Here is a 23,198-nt window from a genome sequence, read left to right on the forward strand (position 1 = left end):
GTGTTTTCAGCATATACAGAAACTGTTTCTGTACTACCATTTGCTTTAAGGAGAATGCTGTGAAACCCTTTAGTCCTTTGCTTTATTTTAGTTTTGTAAAAGACAGAATGCTTTATTTACTCAGACTAAGGTAAATATCCATTCCCTAAATAAGAAACCAGGTTTAGTGAAACACATGGTAAAATAGCTAATTAGATTAGAAGGGATCTCTCAGCCCTTCAGCTGTCTTCAGGCTAAGGAAGTAATTTTAACAAGATTAGCAGTTTTTCACTGATTGCCTAAAGAAGGTTGAAAAATGTAATATTTCCTGAAGCCACTTTAAATATCTAACTTTTCTTTTAATGCACTGCAATCAATAGGGAAACACAAAATTTCTATTTTAATACCCATGAAAATAATTATTATCTTTCTAGGAATGCCTCATTGAATTAGGTGTAGGAATCTGTAGTAGTATACTGCTTGCATTTAGCCAGAATTAGGCAACTGTAATTTCTTTTCAGAAAAAGCTAATCTACATAATATCTTTCCTATTGATATCTCATGTGTGTGTCATCTGTGAGACCAAAGAAAGAGGCAGACTCTTGATAGTATTCTTAGCATCATCTCTTTGCATGTGCACAGACTTGGCCCATGATTGTATCGGCAGAAACCACGCTACCTTGAGCAAGGCTATAGTTTCACTGAGCTCTCTGTAAATCTATAAGGAGTAGAGCCCTCATTGTGTTTCAGGTCTGCTGAAGATCGCTACGTAACATGCAATCTTAATCTCCTTCCATGTGAAATGGCAGAAAAAGTCTTGAAATATAGAAAGAAGAACAAGGATATTTTAATATTAATTCTTACCTTCCCCTTTTATCCTCAAATTCTGTTATTCTTGTGCATTTTATAGCATCTATGTGAGCTAAATCACATTTTAGTTCTAAGGAGCTGTAGAGGGGAAGGACAACAGTGAAGGTGGTAATTTAGTAGAGAGCATCCCTCATTTGAATGGTAAAACCCAAATTTAGACATGCATGACTGACACTCGTCCTGGATATGTCTTCATTGGTTATTATTGTCCCCACTTCTGGCCCTATACAACAGGTAGTTCCAGCTGGTAAGACGTAATGGAACTACAATACTATACTTTCTTCAAACATAGCAAATGTAACACTCTTTAGTCTACATTTTCCTCCAGCATCCATTGAATCATTACTTTTGCACAAGCAAAATTATTTTTTCCTGGTGAAGAAATGCCAGAGACAATCCCTTAACCCCAGCAGTTCAGGCTTTTGCAGGCCACAGATCAACCCCTTAATATATGATTTATGTTTTACAGAATAATCATGTTCATTTCGCCCCTCCCAAAATAAGCAAGAAGGAATTAGTTAACAGGGTGATTAAATCCCAGGGATTTTAATCTAGGAAAATATCCAACAGTGATAAGTCATTGATTGCAGGCAACAAATTATAATGTCATATTTCGCCAACCTTCAGAAATCCATGATTAAACATCATCATTTCTGTTCAGATTTGAGAGGACATCGGTTTCACTGTAGATGAGAGCAAGGCAGGTCTAGATTGCTGAAGCATACTGTTTAAAGCTGCCTAAAGGTAACACAGAGTAGAAGTATATGGGGACCCTGCTATAACAGTACAGGACGCCAGGAAAACTAAAACATCAAAAAGCAGTATATCTTGCTTTCCTAATAGATGAGCCAAATTCAGCTCAAAGATAGGGAGGCAGAGCTCCATTGAAGGCAATGAAAGCTAAATTTGGCCCCAAAGTTGTTTTGATTTTTAAAACATGTTTATGTAACTTCTGTAGGCAAGATTGATTTTGTGAAAGATCTTGCCATGTTAAGTGAAGTGAGAAAACCTCTCCACCCATTTAAAGCCTTAATTAGACATTGATACCGCACCTTCACAACAAAGCTGAATCAAAACAAGTTCTTTTAGAACTTGTTCTTTATACTCTGAGATGCAATTCCAGTCTTCTACAACTTAATTAGCTAAATATACAATGTAACCTTCCATCTGGTAGAGTAATTTAACAGGAATAATTGTGCACCACCATAACTCAACGAGACACTGAGGAAAACCATTGAAATGCTATTTCCTTTCCTTTGGAAGAGAATTATGTACAATTTCAGCATGCTTTGCATTTCTAATAGTTAAAGCCAACAGGGAGATATCACTCTCATTTATATTACTTTCCCATGAGAAAATCAAAAGCAAAGTACAAAGCTTATGCCGCTGTTCATGAACAGCTCTGTAATACTTACTTGGCTTTAGCCAGAACATGTTATTTGGCAGCTAAAACCTTTAATTAGAATTGTGGGTTTGAACAGATTTTTCAGTGAAACTATGTTTTGCAGGAGTTTGGAGAAGTGCAGTCTTTACTAACCAACATATTCTATTTTAGATGATCTGATACCATGTGATTTCCACTTTTCATTTCTCTGTCTGTTTCTCACTTTTTGCCATCTTTTAGATGTTCTTGCTTACTTTTCCGAAAGTTTTCAACTGTCCTTGCCCTTGATACGGCTGTCTCACAAAAATCCAACAGGAGTGTTTGCCACCAACTTCAAAGAGTCTCAGATTTTATACATGCTGTTTTGAAACTTATTTATACAGAGGGGAGAGACTTTCAAATGCCCTTTGAAACCATTCCACTTCACTGTCAATGGACATTGTGCTCTTAAAAATCTTTACATATTAGGACTGCCATGTGCTCCTTATTTAAGCTAAATTTCCTTTAGGTTCATGTGTACAAAAGGTGTTCAGTACTTACTTAATTAGTTACTTATCAAAAAAGTACGCAAGCTACTTGGCAATTTATAAAATGTTTCTGAAAACATACAAAGTTTGTGTAAGGAAAGATTTAGATATAAAGTTGGCAATATCAAAACACATGAGGTAGAACTTTGTAACTACATTTTGTCTATGTACTGGCAAGTAAAAGAAGAGTAATTGAGAAGTTAAGATAGTAGTTAGATTAAGACTGCATAATTAGTCTAAATATGGATATACCAACCATCAAGATGGTTCAGTACCTAATACAGCAGAGTAATTATTTGACAAGATATTAGATGAAGTAAACACAAGTAGTGGGATTTGTGCTAAGACTCCAGAAGAAAAAAATGATAGAAAAACTCCAGCTCATATAACCTTGAAATTAAGCAAGAAAAGTCATCCAAGAATAATAGCTTGCCTCCCTTCAATTAAAAGTAAGTGTTAAATAGAATACATTAGAGGAGCAATTTTACACTGATGAGAGGACTATGATGGTCTTTATGGGAATCATCCTAGTGATGACTCCTGTTGAATCCCGGTGCAGGCCTCAGCAGCTTCCATGATACCAAGGCAGACCAATGCAAGTGCCTTAGATACTAAACATTGTCGCTAGGCCTATCCTAGCATTCATTTTTATTTAATTTTAAGCTCTCTGTTCCCTCTCCCTCAAGCTACATTGGAGTGACACATTTGCTCTCACCCTCAGCCTAGGAAGCTATAGGACCTAATGGAACTAAGACAACTGCAGCACAGCCCAGTAGCTGCAACAGTCTTGGAGCTTCTTTACGTTTCTTTAAAGCTATTGCACTCCAGTGGGCTGAACTCTACTTTGGCCTGCTCATTACATAAATCTGGAAGAAGCTGTTAACATCAGTTTGCTTCATATTCGTTCTTTAATTACAAGTCTCTTCGCTTTATCAAAACTCGTTCTACTAATTGGGCCCTCTCAACTTATTGATAGTGAATTTAAGAAAGCTAAAAAGTCTATCTGGTAACTAGTTCCTATACTGGAAGAAAAGTCTTGAAGAAAAAGGACTGGGAATTAGGATACCTCTTTTTTTCCATTCCTGTTCTGTGACAAATACTGATGATTTCCTTTGGGCAAATCATCCAGTCCAAATTTGTCAAGACTGTTCATTAACCTGGGCAATCAAAGGCTCTGAGAGGCAGGAATGTTTAGCATCTCTAAAAAACACTATGAAATGAGAACTGTTTAATGTTTTCTCTCTTTACCTTCTTCATAACTGATAAGCGCCTCTCCCATTTATTGTGCCTGCTTATAAACTAGCAGGAAAATAATACATCTCTTTACCGAGTTTGAATATTTCATTTTGACAGACATGTAACAGAGGATTTGTGATCCTCTGAGCCATTTTTTTCATTGAAGACCAACAAAAATTTAGCTTTTCCCTAAACTGTTACTTCACAGCAGAGTGTTTTCCTAGAAAATGCAGACAGAAATGGAATTAAGTGGCATGTGAGTCATGGAAGGGAAGGAGAGAAAAATTTTCACACACAAAATGTTTTTCTTCTCAGTTTTAACTGCTCCAGTAGATTAGTGAGTCACTAAGTGCAGAAAGAATGATGGTAAGGAAATATTCTAATTAATATTTTTGAAAAAAATTACATCTGCTAAGTTTTTATTCAGAAATCTTTCACTCCTATTACACAAGAGCTATGCTGTTATTCTACTGCCTAATCAGGTTAACCTAATAAGGCTTTTACAAAGTGATCTTCATGGCTGTGCAGCACGACCTCCCTCCTCTCTTTCATCACAATATTAAGCAGCCCTTCATCTCCTCTTTTTTGTTGTATGAAATTATATAACTTCCCCCCTCCAAGCAATATCTTGCACTATTTGAAACATCCATGCCGTGTTTCCATTGAGCATTCTTCCAGTGTTTGGAAAGCGAGCTACAAACCTGCTCTCAAATAGTACCATCCTTTAGTACTATTTAGGGACTGAATGATCCCTAAACAAAATGCAAGCTGTAAGCTTACAAAGTCCATAAGCAAAGAAAGACCCAACTGGCGTAAAACCAAAATAAACAGAAATACTGATCGACATTACCATTCTATCGTGATTGTGCTAAACTCATGAAAGAAAAAGCTTATACTTGATATGCTGACATCCCCAGGAATTTCTTCCAACAAAAGCCAAAATATGAGGCAAGATGTAGAAATTCCATCTATAGGAGCATTTTAAAAAAACATACAGCTTCAGTTAGAGTTAACCTTATTGGAATTTACTGGCTTTTGCTGGTTTGCATCAACACTAGCACATAGAAAATGAAATGTTACAGAGTCAAGAAAATGCAAACATTTTGGCTTTTTGCCAGAACGTTTTCTGCATTTATTTCAACAAGGTTAAAAAAAAAAAAAAAAAAAAACTTGAGAAAACCTCCTGTCCTATGAAACCCACGTGGTTTGCTACATTTTCTTTTTCAGTTTTATAGCAGCCTTGTGAAATGCATGATATTTTCCCAGACAGATAGATACAGAATTATGGACATTGCTAATCCAAAGTCCCTAATATTAGATGATCAGGTTTTCAAAAGCACACAGCTCACATTAGAGCGCTTACAATGGTCAGTATGAATTTCAAAAATGTTCAGTAACTGGGAGGAATTTTCAAACCTCTCTGGGTAATTTAGATGCATGAGTCTCATTAAAAATTAATGAACCATGTTCTGCTCAGGCTTTTGGGTGTTTTGCAAAAAGACTCTCTCATTATAACTGATATCCATGGTGAGGTTTTGGTCATTTTTAAAATTCAGTCTTATGCTATTTAGACCAATTCTGCTCTCAACTATAGATGCATGACTTCTCCTTATGGTATATTTATCTGTCCAATGAAGCAATAGCTCCCCTTGCTCTGCTCTTTTTGAAAGTCTGTCAACGCAGAGCATCTGAATGCAGCTGTGCAAAGAGTTGCATATCCTGGCCTCTAGCCCCTAGGACAGTCCCAATCCTCCACACCGCAAAGCTGCGTGAAGCCTACTGCTGACAAGTTCTGCTACGTCTTCTAAGGAAAGCAATGATCCACATTGCTAAGGGAGGTGTGTAGTAACCACCACCACTGCATTAATATGTTAACCCTGGTGCCTGACTGTAAGCACACAAATACYGAGACATGAAGCATTTCCCCAGTTAGCTATGTACCACATTACTCTAGATGCTAGAAGAATAACAGTAGAAGCTGCGTGGAATATTTTCTTTACCATGGTCTATCTGGATTCATTTTAAAAAGATTAAAAAGGATATGCCACTTTAGGACTAATTAAGTAAAGGCTAAATAGATTACTGAAAAAGAAAGTAAGTAAGAGAGACTCAAGATTTACAATTCTTATGTGACACTTAGTATTCCCTTAGTATTGAATAACACATTAGGATATCAGAAGTGAATTATTCAGCTTTGCTTCCCATTAAATCTGATTTAACCAATTCAATCAGAATTATCTTCCAAGGGCATTATATTAAATTTGGAGAAGGTATTTCTATTTTTTATATTATTAACATGGAAAACAAAATTGAGAAGCAAACCAAAACTGTAATTAAAATCTACAATAGGTATTCCTTTCTTAAAGCTAAAAAGAACGTAAGGTTCACTTTCATATGAATTGCTGACTTCAGGCAGGTTCAGCATCACAGAGGGTTTACCAGGAGCCAGTGGCAATAAGAATTCACAGCCCAAAGGAAAGGAAAAGAGGTTCACCCCTGTGGCAAAGGTCAGATTTCTGCAGGCTTATAGCCTATCTGTATATATGAGTGTTCGTGGGACATCTTTGTCTAGTAGGGTCCCATGAGGATGACACAGGCTCCACAATGTCCCCTCTGCCTGGAGGATGGCCCTATAACCACCCAGATCAGATTAGGGTCATTTGACTTATGTTGATCTGGTTCCTGTTGCTTTTACTCTCAACCTGGTGAATAATCATTGGACCCTTTGTGGGGATGTTGCTGAAGGCTGGAATTACCACTCCAGCATGAGAGACTGAACGTGTAAACAGGATATTTAACAGAGTTGCTATTTTCACTGATGCAGAGAGCTATCAAGCACACTCCCTTGCTAACATAAAACATGCTGTTAACTTCATTTCTATTTGCTTATCAGAATCTCTGTATAAAAACAGTAATTAATGCTCAAGTCATAGAAACAGTTATGCTAATGTCTATATTACTATTTGTCTATTTATTCTGCAGACATCTTTTCAGAGAGTCATCATGTCCTTTGTTCAATTTTGTAACTGATGCATTGCATGCCCAAATATTTGGAATAATATATAGAAAACATCTGGATTTAATTATATTATAGTCTTCTTATGCAGACAATGGGAATTGAATTAAGGAATATTTTGAAACCCCCACAGAGATATAAAAGTATTAGCAGCTGCACGAGAACTTTACTGTTACAATGTTTGAAAATGTTTTGTTTTACAGATCAACAGTCTGACACATCATAAATATCAATCATAATATTTAAGATATGTAAACATGAGAGAAAAATTAAAACTTGCATTTCAAAAAATTGTAGATGAACTCACAGCATTTAGAAGATGAAGGATGTATCCTTTTGTTTAAAAAGTCAAAACGTATATTGGCACAGAAAATATATCTTGTACCATGGTATTAAGCAAAAAACCACAGAAAGGCATATTGCGACAGAATAGCCTGAACAGTCTTTTATAGAATCTTGTTATAATGCCATCATATTGTACAGAAATCACATGGAATAATTTTCCTAAAATAAATTAGCAGTTTGCTTCTCTCTCTTTTTTTTTTTTTTCATTCCTCTGAAAATATTTGGGGATATAATACGAGCTTTGAGTGTCTATCCTAAAGTATTACATGCAGACTGGATTTTCTTTCTGAATGCGTACTGGTTCCAAATGCCACTTCTTTTCAAGTCAGTACCAGTTTTGCTGTTAGTTTTCAATTTCCCAGTGGCTGAATCACATTCAAAGGCAGTTAGCACAGTCGGGGGCCAGCCCTTCTCTCTGAATGTAACTGTATCACTCAACAGCAGGCTCTTGCAGTAAGGGATCTGATGTTTTCTTTTCTTTTTCTTTTTCCCCTCTTAGTGTCTCCCCGCATTCTTGGATACCGGTCACTGCAACAAGGGCCCGAGACAACAGCCACATGGATTCCACCACCTTCCCTCTAGCACTCTTTATGGTGCAGAGAAAGGCAAGACTACAGTTCACCTGCTGTCAAGACATAAGGCCCGCTAAATCCTTTAAAACATTCTGAAATGTTCAAATAAGTATTTTCTTTTAAAATATTAAACATTCCTACGTGAAGAATTTAAAAAGCACATACAAATGCGAGTGTGCGTATGTTCGCGCCCATACGCACATAAACTTTGGCAACTGAAATCACAGAATATAATCTTAATCCTGCTTCTTCTCTTTTCACGAATTTTCCTCAAAATATCCTCAAGAACTTTGTTTAAAGGCAGCCTACAGTCTGAAGACAGATACTTTATCTACCATGGAAAACAAAGAGAGCTATTAAACCCAGAAGTAATAAAGTAATACTCAAAAAAAGAAAATAATACCATAAAAGTTTCCTGAAATGATGGTCTATTTGGAAACTAAGTTTATCAGGATTGAAGCTTGCACTAGCTGTTAGCATTGGAAAATAGTGGCTTTTGATATCATATGCTTAATCTAACCCGGAAAAGATACAGGCAGGATCTTTGAACTTTCCCTGTGAATCATCCTGAACAGGCTTTGTGGATTACAAAATATGCCTTACTGATGGACAGCTTGGTTAAAAGGTGGGAGGTAAAGGTAAAAGCTGGGTAAGGGGTGTGAATAAACTACTCTAACTCACCCGTTTTACGAAGTGGAAAATCATCCTTGGCATCCTGTGCTCCAGGTAAAGTGTATTTGTATGGTGGCGAGGCCCCACTCAGGGGTGGAGAGCTTTGATCCAGTGAGGTATGGTGGGCAGCCCTGCAGCAGACACAGAAAGGTCACAAATTAGCAGTCACTGAGGTGACCAGCAGTAACTACCTACACATGTTGTACACATGTCTCAGCTGTGTTTATGTTCTTGTTTCTCTAAGTGTGCACAAACCACAGGCTCACGTAACCAATTTCACTTTTACAGTAAGTTATGGAACTCCTCGGGATTCCCAAGAACGCGCTTTTTGTACTCACTATAGAGGTCAGATAGGATAGGAGTCAGGTTGACCCAAAGACAGGATCTGTCACCAGATGGGGGAATTGACCGTTTTAGATGGTTTCATTTTAATATAAACCAGCTGAAGCATAGCAAAAGCCATTTGAATCCTGTTTATTATGTACAAATGGAGGTACATTGATCCAGCCTATAAAAAAGTGAGGGGCTTTTCAGGGAAGAGGTGCTTATATTGAATTATTAACTAATTCAAAATACTGAGTTATTATTATCTCTTGAACAAAATACAGAATATTTATTCAGGAGTGGACAAGGAAGCTAAAACCTTGCCTTTAGGTTTAGTTGGTAGGTTTTGTGACTGTACCACTCTGCAATACATAACGTTTATGTCAGCAGAGAAGTTCCAAATTGAAGAGTTCTTTCTGAAAACTGTTAAATGAAAGAAATAATGTGGTCAGACCTTTCTGAACATGGAAACTGTAAATTGCAAAAAAATTGCATCAGTTGGCTCAGAGACAGTATTCTTTTTTTGTTTGGTGGATTTTTTTATTTGGAGGAAGGAGGGAGGAGAAGGCAGGGAAACTTTCAAACTTTGCATTTATCTAAACATCATTTTATTTGGCTTCTTGCAGAGTCTCTCCCTGTTTCTTTCCAATGCAGTGCAGTTAATCAAATAATAATATGCCTCTGTCAAAGAGAGGCACTAATGTGAGATGAAGTACTACTTTCCCTTGTGTAGTAGAAGACATCCCTCCACAGAGCTTAGCCTAGTTCTTACTCATCTAAAGACTAAGAGCTAACCTCAGACTACTAGGCCAAAAATCTTTCATGCTCCAGAGAATCTTGTACATTATTTGGAAGAAATTATTAAGTAATATATCTCCACTAGAAACAATGTAAGCATATATTAAATCATGTTACCACAATGCTGTGATTAGCTCAGAATGGAAAATCCAAGGGCAGGCCTTCAATAATTCTTTTCAAGAATTAAGAGCAAATACTAGATCAAAATCTACATGTATTTTTGTTTGTTGTATTCTAGGTCAATTTAGGGGTCACACTGAAATCCTTCAGAAATGCAGCCAGAGTACATTTTGTAGGATTGCCTTATAAAAATGTGCCTGTTGCAATATGGAAGGCAAAAAGGCATTAACTGACAGCTGTGAACTCTCAGAACGTTACTACAGCCACTACAGAACTCAATAAAACCACTTGTTTCACTGTTCTAAGTAGAGTTTTATCAAGGCATCATCAGAATACAGTTCTGAATACTGAAATCCTTCAGAGTAAGAAAAGGTAAATGACCCGCCAGCCTCCTCAGAATCCTTGCGAGTTATTTACTCTATACAAATAATTGCACTAGAAGGCAGCATATCTTCAAGAAGAAAAAAGTTCTCTGATTCAAAAATGAAGTGAATCAATCACAAAGTTATGCTAAGCGCAAAAATTGAACAGACTTGGCAAAATGGCAGGTGTACTTGGAAAACTTGTGATGACAAACTCAGGAGATGAAACAGATTTATACACATTCCTGACACCACCTTGTTCTGTATGGCTTTCAGCTCATCACCTGCCAGTGAGTACTCTTCAGTTCAACCAGAAAAATTGCATGTCTAGCTTTTTTCTAACATTCTGACTGAACTTCTACCTTGCTCTGGAGGTAGACTAGTAACATCCCTGCTGGAGAAGCATGCTGATACRCAGTTTTAGCAATAAGGCAAGGAAACAGCTTAACACTGAACATACGTGTACCAGAGCTTGGGGTGGCGGCTCATGGAATGATTCTTTCCATTTGCTGGAGAGTCTTTTGTTGCTGATTTACTCAACAGGAACTCTTGAAGTTTCTGCTTCACTTCTGTACTGGCCACTGCCCCTAAGACACGCAGAATTAAAGAGTTCTTATCTKCACTGAAAAAAAATATTTTTAAACAAAACAAAAGCCAAAGCACAAAAGAACACCCATATCTTGCTGCTGAAAGTGTTGTAAACTAAAAAAAGCATTGATGGAAATCAGTCAAAATGAGATAGCATCTGAATTAAATGTTTTTCTGTAGAAGACTTAAGTTGGCCATAACCCAGAAATACAGTGAAGTCATAAGGAATATTTCAACAGTAGATGAGGCCATTTATCCAGGGCCAGATGTATCTAAAGAATTTAAATTATTTCCTAATAATTCCCAAATACAAAAACAATGATAGAACTGAAAAGATAGTGACAAAAGGTCACTCTGAGCTAGGAGCGAAGAATGTTTTTCTTTTAGTAAAGCAAATCTGCTTTCAGAATACTGGCTCGATTATGGGTAGAATGTGACAGAAAGACTCAGTAGTGAGCCTTTTTATTCAAGCCACTTAAGAGCCTGTACCTGCARTATCTGGAAGATGAAACACAGTCTGAAACATCAGTTGTAGTTGATAATTCTACTCTTATGACACTGGAACATAAGTACAGAAGGACACAGCACATTTTGACCTCTCTTGGGGACTAGCTTGATAAAGGGGAATGAGCAGAGCATGCCAATGTCAGCTTAAAGTGCATCCCCTATGACCTGGCTCCCATAAAAACCTCTCCTCCCCGCTAGCTTCAGACCCTAACTCCTCTTCCAGAACCAGTCCTCCCTCCTGTACTCATTAAGTACATCAGCAGCAGCACATGCTGGGGCTGGACCTGCGGGTTCACCCGTGCTGCATGGATGGCTGGTACGCACTGAATGGCCATCCAGTCAGAAGGGAATCACTAAGTTTACATTGCTGCTTTTCCTTTGACGGGAGCACTAATAAGACCCAACTGCTTATACAGACACAGWTCTTCATAGCACTTTTAGGTTCATTTTGGTTTTGGGTCTTCTTCTACCTTCTCTCTTCTGGGTCAATAGGATGGTGGTTTGAAAAGTTGTTAATGTGGCAGAGAGCAAGGAACCCGGCTAGGCCAGGTTGAAAAGGACAAAGAAAAAGCCATATTGCGAAAGCTTATCTGGAAAGCATTCTGCAGACAGAGGAACATACGCATCACCTCTACTCTCATCTTCCCCTCAAAAAAAAAAAACCATCTCCCCCTCAACCAACCTGGACAGTGGAAGTTCTTTGAAAGCTCTATTTGAGAGTCRTATGTTGCCTTCACAGATTCATTATTCACCCAAGTAATGGAAGACTCTTAATCGCTAGGACCTACAACTGTCCAACTGATACATTTTTCCTCCCAAGAAGAATAGGCATAAGTATATTACTCCTATGAGCATAATGTACAGCTCTTTTCTGATTTGGTCTCTCTTAGTTAATACTTTGTGCTCATTTATCAGGGCAAGTAACAATATCTGCTTGCGGCAGCTTCAGATTGAATACCTTCACAATGTATTTCTACAATCTGATTTTTAAACTGGCCTCACTAAAGGGAATCATTTGTATCTGTCTCCCTCTAGTGAGCATCAAATTCCAACAATATCCTTTATTTCTGTCATTTTGTCTTAGACCTATACAAGAGCTAGAAATAACTATTGGTCAGGTGTCATGACAGGAACAAACATAAGGCAGTTTGAAAAAGTACAGTTTTTGTAACTAACACAAACATAATCAGATGTCTCAGTTGAAGACATTCTTAAATATTTTATTATGTTTTCAGCCTTGAACCAATGTTCAAATTACTTCATCAGCAATACAGATTGCTGTTTTGTAGTGCCTTTTGTACCGGGAAACAAACTCCTTGGAGAGAAGTGAAATGAAACCTTATTTCAAATTCCCTTCCTTTTTACAAAAAGAAGAGCTAGATTCTTGAGAGGCATATCTACAGGTCTGTCAAAATGTGCTTTCCTACAGTTTTCCATGCCTGCACGCAAAATAATAACATGTTTTTGTGGGTGCAACAGTGGCTCTGCCTTTCGGCATGCACTGCTTTGACCTCTCTAGCTGCATATTTCCTGCAGTTAATAGACTTGCTTCAGATTCCTGTTCTTTGTCCGTTTCAGCTGGGAGAAGGTAAGGGAATATATTATCTTTCTTATTAGGATTCATGGTGCAGTGGCTCTTACTTTCTCGGCCTCTTTCTTTGCCTCTGAGGGGCGGAAGCTGTTCCCTGCGATGCCTCTCCAGTTCCTGCTCTTGCCTCTGCTGCTCCAGTTTCTGCTCTTTTTCGAGGAGTTCTTGCTGTTGTTTAATGGCTAGGAGTTCCTGTTGTAACTTGCACAGAACAAAAAGACATGAGAAAGTGCAGCTTGCACTGTTTTCTAGGTCAGTGCTGGCCAAAATAAACCCCTTCAGTAACTGAATAGCGGCACTTTTACTTGTGCTTACACTTCTTTTGACCTCTTTCAGGTGGGACAGTGCATTATCACTGCTCACTAAAGTCAGCTCCAGTATTAGGTAGCAGCTTGCTGCTGTGATTTCACTTCTTTCTCTCTTGGCAAAAGACATTGAAACTGCACAACATTCTCAGTTTTTGCCAGTGTATAACCAAACTCTGGCTGCTGTGCTCAACTGCATTTGTCAGCTTCATTGAACAGAAGCTTAACACTGTAATATAACRGCAACTAGACCTTTCAGAAGGGGAAAAAATAAGAAGAAAGCCAAGATCATAAATTCCTAGTTAAAATCTATTACAGCAATACTGTCATTGTGCATGTAATCTCATAAAACATTTTCTTTTTMCATTATGGGAGACAGCTCAGGGAGAGTGAAAACACAGTATTTTCAGGGCCTACCTTCACTTTACAAATGTAAATATTATGCCCTTGTTTATTGATTTGATTTGCGGGCACAAACTCAAACAGTAGCCAAWAAAAGCAATCTTTTAATATACTCAAAAGAAAGCCATACTGAAGACTGACTGAAAATTTAGCTAAAAAGTAAGTAGTTTGATTTTCTTTAGATGCATTGGCTTCATGAAACTGAGGACTCTAATATCTTGGTTTGCTGCAAGCACCAGGTAGGTGCTACTACTTTTGCTTGAGAAGGCTTCTATCACCCAAATACAGATTAGTAATTCTTCAAATTCTACCTCTCAGTCACAGCGAATCTTTCAGGAAYACTCTCCTTTCTTGTCAGCCTACAAGTATATTTAGTTTACAGATAAGMTGAGGGATAAATGAAGAATGTTGCTACCTTTATGTGCTCCTGGAGCTGGGCTTGGTGCTGGCGGGTCAGGTTTTCATGCTGTTTCTGAAACTCTGCAATCAGCAGTTGTTTCTGAATTTGCTGCTGCTGCTGGATCAGTAGTAGTTCCTGYTGGAGCTGCTTTTCACGCATAATTGGGTCCACCATGGGAACCATCATCCTGAGATCAGTTCGCAAGTCTAACGGTGAGATAGGCTCTAATCCCACGGGAACCTCCGATTTTACATCCACTGTGTGAGAAAAACAACAAAATACATATACATATATTATCCATATCATACACAAACTTTAGACATTTCTACTAGCAATCTGAGATTTTACAATCTATCTTATCATTTTCTTTCCACTCTCTAGAAAACATATTCCCAGATTAATATTCTCCTTAATAGGTTAATGAGAACTCCAGTTTTMAAACCATGTCACAGCCTAACCAAACTAGTGAGAACTTCCTAGGCACTATTAATGCATAGCAGTGAACACTCAGGGTACTTCTGCAGTGTAGGATGAAGGCCTCGGCAYTCTTATTGGATTGCAAGAGGTTTTACCTTAAACAGAGAAACGTGGATTATCTGAGAACGGTATTACACATGAATAGCTACTGGATGTTGCATAGCTATTGCATGTTAAGGAAATAAATATACCTACATTTCTATCAAACCAACACAGCAATAACACACAGAAAATTATAAGAAAATAATTGGACAAACAAGTTAGAAGTTTTGATACAGCTTTTTAGAACATGACCATCAAGCTTGGACTGGATCAGACATAACACACTTAGAGGACTACTAAAGAAATGCAAAAGTCTTGCTAAAGAAGGATTGTTCTCATTTGCTGCAATACTGTTAACTCAACATTAAAGCAGTTCATGAAGAATCCTGTGGTTTTCTATCTCTTGATGTAAGTCCAAGGGACTAGAAAGCAGAGGAAGAGAGATATTCGATGACTTTCACTAGAGTACATGCAAAGATCAAGTTTTCATATTAACTGAAAAGACAGAGGGTGACTTTATCTGTTACAAAAAAGACCAAAACACAAACAAATAACATTTGTAAAAAGGGTAAAATACTAACAGCATAGTCTCTGACAAGCTGAGCTGCTCCAATTCCATCCACTAGAGGCCAGTGGAACACAAATACATTTACTACTATTCAGCTATTTCCATAGAAAAATACAATTATTATTAATTGGAAAGAAACATGGTGTTCTGAAATGACCAGGGGACAAGACGCTATCCATATTTCCTCCTTTTTCTCTGTTTTACCTGTCTTTGTTTTTCAAGAAACGACACAAAATGAAAAAGAAAAAAAATCTGACCAACAGGAGCAGAAAAGTTGCGGAAGTCAAAATTGCAGCAAATAGAGCTGAACTCCAATTATATGATAAAATCTATTAGCACGAAATAGACAAAAAAATTTATAAAAAGAAGGTATGAGGCTCCAAATCTCTCCAGCTGACCAAATTCTTTTCTTGTCAATATTCTGGAAACATCAAATTTTGTTGGCTTTTTTTTTTTACTCTTAGTGACTGTGGTTGTAAACCTCAAAGCATAATTTGCCTTTTTAACCTGCTATCCCAACAGAATGATTGTGCCTAACTGCTTACTTTTGTTCTGAGACTAATCACTAAATTACAAAAAATCACCTTTAACTTGCAAAAACTACGCTTGATTATAAATAATTGCCCCAGACCAAGAGAAAGGGACAGGCAAACCCCCCAGCCTTTCATCCAATTTATTCAGCAGCAATCCACATTCCATTTGTCTAGACTAAATATAGCTGCGTTTATACAAGAAATCAATAGTGCTTGCAGAGAGCAGAGCAAAGACATGAATATTTCATCAAACTCAGGGAGAAACAGCAATCAGCAAACTGACAGGTCTGTGGAGGCTGACTGCCCCTCCAGATAAGTCCTGGTACTTGGACAATGCCTCATTGCCTGCAARTCACAATCTTATCATAGGCGCTCTTCTATTTTTAACATTAATTGCATTGTAGGTGACAAAGGCTTATCGTGTTTAAAGTGGAGAGATGGATTTTCTTACATCGTCTGTGACAGGATAATAAGCCTTACTAGGAGCAATAATAGTAACTAGAGCTCTGCAAACCCTGCAGGATTCGGTTTGCAACAGTGTTTGCAAACTGAACCCTGCAGCCTGGTTTGCAGGTACCATCTATGAATCAACCCTTAGAGGTCTGCATGGAAACTGGGTCTGATTATACTTCCCACCTCTGAAGAGCATCCCACTTCTTAATTTCCAGAGTACTTCTTTGTGCCTAGGAGAGGATGTCTTCAGATTTGTCTAACAATGGAAATTTCCTTCAACAATTAGTAAGATGTTGTAAAACTCAAATCAGGTTTAGTTTGATGAGATTCAAATTTTCAAGAATTCACACACTCTAGTAACAAATCTAATGTTAGAACATTAATTTTCATCAAGTTCAGCTTCATTCATTAATGTGACAGAAAATAAACATTTAAGTATTTCTAGAAACTTGAATACACAGAAATCAGTACATAATATTTCTTGTCAATAATTATCATTAAAAAGACAATGTTTATTGACAAATAGAGACAAGCAGTTACTTATTGTCATAAACTTTTTTAACAGATTATCACCAATACTACTTAGAGCTGTTGGCACAGCAAAAACTATCTTTTGGGAGCAATCACAGTCTTAAAATGCAATAGTTAATATTTACCTTGACAATAGGCAATAGCAACCTCATCAACCAAACACAACTAACACAACTAAATGATTCCAAATAAGTAACTATAAAATCATCAGTCAAGCTGAATATTGTGCTACTGTCTGTTACACAGTGCTCATGCCACAGGGCAYTGGTATTCTTCTTATTGCTTATCAAGTGACAAGAAAGGCACAAAGAAGCCCAGTAGAGTTACATCAGTGTAAAAAATGTGTAGTGGAGCAGAGAATCAGAATCGGTGTCTTTAAGAGCTTTGACTCTTAGCTGAAGCATCTCCCTCCCCCCACGACCAACATGATTTTAATTCTGGGAAGAGTAAAGGTGATGCAAGATGTTTATTATCTGAAGYTTTTTTATGCTTTTCATCCATTCCACACTAGTACATGTGCATTCTTTTCAGGTAGAAATGGAATGTCTTAATTTGCAGTGCCTTCAACTTTAAAACTTCACATGAAGCAGTGGGATGCAGGATTTTGCCATCAGGATTCATCAAACTGTTAGCCAAAGAAGGAAATGGATGMATAATGAAAGAAAGTATTAATCAGAGTTTCATAAAGGCTAATTTCACTTTAAGAAGTCTTGATTCACAGGATTTCCTGTGTCACCAATGCAAAGAGGTTCTACACAGTACAAATCAAGAGTAGGACCCTACTCTAGATTCTCTCCCCTGTGGTCTGGAAGAGCTCCTTCCCGGCGTCTCTGGGGGCTACAGAGAAAGCTCAGGGTTTCCTCTATGAAGTTAATTAAAATTAAACTCTCTGAGTTCAAATTAGCAGAACATTAACTTAAAATGTTACTGAGAGCTCAGTGGTTCCAGGAAATATGCCAAAATTTTAGTAGAAAAATATTTAATTTTCAGCTAACAACRGGCTAAAGGCACGTGTATTTATTTTTCCTTAGAAAAGTGTATTGCCTTTATCTTGAAACATTACAACACAGATAATCTCAAAAGAACTTCCATATCAATAGTATTTCATAGACAGAACTTCCTGCACTGATTTTACCATTCTATAGGAAGACACTTGCAAAATGTTTATTGAGTATATTTGTGAGTATATTTGGAGGCTTGAAGCATATTTAAAAGGCGGTAAAAGAGTTCGTTTTAATTCTGGGGCTTTGTTTTTTAAAACTATTCCTTAAAATGGGAGTCACTGAAAAAACATCTCTTTCAATGAGAGATGGCATTTCCAACTCTGTTTCCAGTGACTAATTTCAACATCTGCACACTGGTATTTTAGAATATGCAAGTCTTCTGAATCACAACTGCCAAAAGAAAATACCAGAAAATAAAACAACCTACTTTCTTATCATGATCTCTCAAGAGGGGCAATCTTCTTTTTCACTGGCAATTATCTTTCTTGGCAGACATTTATGTCATCTTTAAAAACAGGAACTTACACGAGGGATGGTATAATTAGTTGAACAGTTGTCATTCTTTATTTGAGATGTAATGAAGAAATCTAGTGGACCTGCTTACTAGAGAATGTTTAGTACATTTATGGTTTTTATTTTAGATGAACTATGTTAATTTGCTGGGTCTGTAGGGATTCAAGTTAATTCTTTCAAAATGGAATTTCTTGTGTTGCCGGGATGGCTGAGTAAAATAGACTGGACAGAGGAACAAGGAATGGGACAGGTTAGGCTCTTTCTTCTGCTTGTTTATCCAAGGCAGTATTTTGCTTCAGAAGTGGTTAAGGTTTATGAAGTGAGCAAGGAGAACTACAAAGCTTGGAATGTTAAACTTTTAAATGAGAAAAGAGACAAGAGACAGAAGATATGTTCCTCCAACTGGTAATTTCACTATTAAGTAATAAAAGTGTATTTCTGAAAACAGACAAAAATGAGTAAAATCTAGAAGACTCGGTCTGTCAAGAAATGTCCCAAATTTACCCCAAATACCAATATAATGAAATATTACATAAAAAAAGATAGAACTCTATTCTACAAACCAGAGCCCACCTAAAGTTATTATTGAGTTGAATAGCATTTTCAACAGGTTTCATATGCTTTTGATAAAATAAAATCAAATCGGAAGTTTTGCACATTTCATACAAAAGATATAACCTCCATTTAACCTCTTCATTCAAAGAAAATGCAAAACCTGCCTTTTTCAGGATTGATCATCAGTAAATCATGACATAATCAGAGCACTAAAGAATTTCCAGAGAGGTTTTCTAAATAGTGGAAAGTGATGAAGATCCAAAAAAATATAGACAATATTTTAAATTAATTTCCATGTTAAACCTAGACTCTCTGGATTTGTCTGCCCTCAAATCTAGGACTTGAAAAGATCCACTGATATCTGAAAAGCTATCATGGTGTCTTGAGACTTATTGAGGAACGAAGGATTGAAAAATGAAATACCATAAGAGGCTGAAAGTTGTAGGAATAAGGAACAGAAGGTAGCAGGAAAACTTTGGCAAGTGAGGAAGAGACAAGGTAACTGGCAGGAGATGGGGTGGAGAAGGATTTGCCAGGCATTAAGACACCAGCAGCTAACCAGACATGAAGCACAAGGAAAGGAATTAACAATTTCTGAGCCAATTGAGGCAGAACTTTCTGTGTTGAGAAGCAGCATTACTCAAACACGGCTCACTCCGTAATCTAAGAGCAGTCCTGGCACACTGATAAAGTGGCATTACTTGACCTTACAGCCAATGTAAATAAAGAACTAGTGAAGCCATGTGTCAGTTGTGAGGATGCTGGGAAATTAAGTGAGCAACATGGTTTTGGATAGCCACGGATGAAGGGAACAAAGGCAGGAAAACTACTCATGGGGTTCAGTATACAAACTTATAGAAAAACTCCTAATTTGGAGCCCAGTCTTCAGAGAAGAGATGGTTCATAATTTTCTAACTTCGATGGAAGTTGCAACCATGGGAGACCAACATTGCAGACTCCAGGAGCTAGAAGTTGAAAGCTCAAAACTTAGTAGGGACTTCAGAAGTCCAAGTCAGCTAATCAATAAACTATGAAAGGTTAGGTTACCTCCTGTGGGATGCTTTTATCATTCCAGCTCTGGTAGCTAAAACCTTGTACCTCGATTCTCAGGTGGTATAATCTGTCATTCCTCTGCTGACATCAGTATGGGCAGAGCTGCTTTAGGCCACCTCGGAAGCCTGATACAAAACCTCTACACTAGATAGAACAGGGGTGAAAGAAGTAAGATGGCCTTGACAGCATATCATTTTAGTATTCTTAGTGGAACASAAGTATCCAAATTTAGGATCACACTTGGATTTTGTAATAATTTTTTAATAATATTTAAAGCCAACAGAAATTATTCTCTACTCCTACAATCATAGTAAAAGGATGCACCTAAATTAAATAATCTGCCACTTAGATTTCACTGAATGTTTATATTTTTTTAATTTAATTACATTTTCTCAATCATAGTCTAGATTTTGGTTGTCAATAGAAACAGGAAAAAGAGAGGACAGCATATGCAAATAGAAGAGTCTTTTCAAAGGCAACATAATGATTTTTAGTGACTGTTTAGAACCCTACGGCAATTTGTATTTTGAAAACTTTGTCACTAGGAAAGGAGAAGTACAAGAAATCAAGACACATTTCAGACCTGCAAAAATACTTTCCAGCTATTTTCTTGGATTATCCTTAAAGAGTCAGTAATTATTTAAACAGTACTATCACAGAATTAGAAATATAAATGAACTGTCAAACCTGATGAGRCACTCAATTGACTTTACAGTTTTAAGAAGTGTAATAAATTAGACTAGAAATGTATTCTTCTTTGTTCTATAAAAGGGGTTTTATCATGATTATACCTTTTCCCTATTTCTTTTAAGTGTTTGCATACATGTCATAATGAGAAGTAAAATAAATGCAAACAGCGATCTGGGCTTTGATTTACCATTCTCTTATTTCCCCAGGGCCTGAAAAGGAAGCTAAAACAACCACAAACTTCTAAAATATCAGTGAGAGGCCTTGAAATACCAACACTGAAGTTATAGCTAGCTGATTTTTTTAAGAAAATCAAAGGCCTTATTAAATTGTTTTACTAAAATCAGATTCCTTCTCTGCAAATATGCTTTTGAGTCAAACAGTCATAACAAACACAAACATAAATGCCACCTAATTTGTAATATGCAAAAAGTTTTTAAGTATTATAGTATTTGCTGTTTCTTCACTAGTGAATACATGAGCAATAGTTCCATTTATTAACCTGCCRGAGTTCATGCAAATATCAGGCCAACCACCGCTGTCAGAGGAATAAAGGCAAATGTGCCTAGTAAATCACATCAGAATGTGAAACACTTCCAGACTCCAACCTGGGATGATCTGTTATCAAGAAATCCAAGCTGAGCTATATTTGGGTTTCTGAGTTACTTTATTTATATTTCAGCTAGGAGAGCTCTCACACATGCGTTCCCTACACCCGTCAACACATAGGCAAGCTTTCACTTTTCAGAAAATGCCCTTTTCATATAAAGAATCTGAATATCCTAAATTCTAGATACTTCTGCTGCAGGCAAGATAAAAATAAGCCAAAGATAAATGTGGATATAATTAAAAATGTAGAATTTCTATGTATCTGTCAACTTTCTTCTCAGCCCCAAAGTCTATGACATATTAGCAGCAGTATTAATTAATGATAATATATTGGTGTTAATGATGCTGTTGATATACGATATCAGGTTAGTCTGTTGGACCATAATGTGCCCTCTCCATGGTATGAGTGTACCAGAAAAGTCAGGGGAGAATGCAGATAACATTCTTGAGTTGTGCATCCCCCAGGCATAGATCAGCACCACTGTAAACTAGATCATTACAGAAGATACCAAATAAAGACTGATAAAAGTGGCAATGTCACTTCTGTTTGCAGACCTAAGTGGGTACAATCTGTCTCCAGATCAACAGATGCCAGCTTATTGCTATCCTCTGGTCACTTTGTTGAAGTTTTAGTGCCTTGGTGATATAAATACATGGATGTGCACACATGCATAATTCTTCCCTTAAATGCTCACAAAAAGCATAGAGGGGCTATGATACAATGTTCAATAGCTTACTCTCTCCCCCCCTTTTTAAGTAAGAATAATGGTAGCTGCTACATACACATCAGAAAAGGCAATAAAAAAAATAAAAACTATCTTGGTGTTACCTGCATTAAAAGACAGTGTTCAAAGTCCTCCAGCTTCCTAAAGACAAATGAAAGAGTACCATGGAGTTCTCTAGAGACCTGCTACAGTCTTTAGCTGATTTCCCCATTCTGAGACAACACGAGGCTGCTTAAGTGCTACTAAATATATCTAGAACGTACCATTTTCACTTACACTTCTTTCATGCTGTTCTCCACCTGCGAATGCTGCAGGCATGTCAGTGGCAATGCTGGGTTTACATCTGCTGAGTACTTCCCAGCTTTGGTGACACCACTTGCCTAGTCCCAAGTGGATGTAGAGAAAGGAAAGAGAGGCTGAAATTTCTTCCTTAGGGCTAGGGTACCAAAGGTAAACAATTACCATGTGGGTATGCCAGCAGTTATATCCCTAAGTATCACTGACCACCAGGCTCATGGCAAATTAGACTGCGGGTAGACATCTGCTGAGCCTGTATCTGTAAGTGACTTTGCTGTTTCAGGTGTGTGACAGCTGGTGTTTCAAAGGAAACCCTTGGAAGACAAGACACAGTGTAAATCTTCCAAAGGACTGTTGGCAATTTTGTATGTTAGGGAAAAAGATGAATGACCCAAAAATATATCTTAAAAGGTGTATTTTCCAATTCCTAGCTTTTTTTYCCCCCATTTTTGCAGCTGTATATGTTCTGTTGTAGGTACTACAATATCCAGACTTGTCTTTTTTCTTCTTTTTTACTGAATAACAAAAATTGACATGCACAAGTAACTCACTAAAATCACACCCTCTCAAGAAATCATTATACCCAGGAAATCAAGAAGGACTTTCTATTATTCCAGTGCTTTTAATAAATTTTTATGGAATGTTCTGATCTGTGACAAGCATGGCACTAAAAAATGATTTCTGATCCCAACTGCAGAAAAAGGGAGAGACTAAACTGAACTTGTACATAAAGGAGGGGAAAAATCCGTCAGAAAAACAGTAACACTTTTTAAAGAATCTTTTCAATGGGAGATTAGATTAGTCAGAGACTGGCAATGCAACACTACTTACTGTACTAGCTCAGAAATAGATGCTTATTACTGCAGATATTTATTAACAAGATGTACTAGTTTGTATTATATGTTTATTCCTATTCTGCTGTCCTTCATATCTCCTTTCCTTTGACCGTAACAGTCAAGGGAGTCTATCTTCCTCTGCTCATGTAAAACACCCAGTATATTTACATTGTGGCTGAAATAAAATGAGTAAGTAATAATAGATCACTAGCTTGTGATTTTTCACAAGTCCACCCCTTGGAACAGTGATACCAAGGAGCAGAAGAGATTGTTACAGCAAGAATAAATAGAAATAAATAGATTTATAAAAATATGGGGAA

The 23,198-nt window shown here is 37.2% G+C and overlaps 1 protein-coding gene across 17 annotated transcripts in view; it reads right to left on the reverse strand.

The window, feature by feature from the left end:
* The window catches only part of LOC146600868 (histone deacetylase 9), a 307,621-nt gene that overhangs the window by 30,036 nt on the left and 254,387 nt on the right, over positions 1-23,198 (reverse strand). For 15 of the 17 annotated variants that reach the window (XM_085316217.1, XM_085316166.1, XM_085316241.1 and 12 more), the window contains 4 exons: positions 14,011-14,252; positions 12,942-13,089; positions 10,666-10,792; positions 8,611-8,732 (listed from right to left, as the gene is read on the reverse strand). In XM_085316217.1, the coding sequence (XP_085172343.1) occupies positions 8,611-8,732; positions 10,666-10,792; positions 12,942-13,089; positions 14,011-14,252 (639 nt within the window). The remainder of the gene's footprint in view (positions 1-8,610; positions 8,733-10,665; positions 10,793-12,941; positions 13,090-14,010; positions 14,253-23,198) is intronic. The other 2 variants (XM_085316158.1, XM_085316155.1) reach the window with 2 other exon arrangements.

This window comes from Rhea americana, unplaced genomic scaffold (genome assembly GCF_003343005.1).
Source record: "Rhea americana isolate MKP2758 unplaced genomic scaffold, rheAme1 scaffold_112, whole genome shotgun sequence".
In the NCBI taxonomy this organism is placed as follows: Eukaryota; Metazoa; Chordata; class Aves; order Rheiformes; family Rheidae; genus Rhea; species Rhea americana.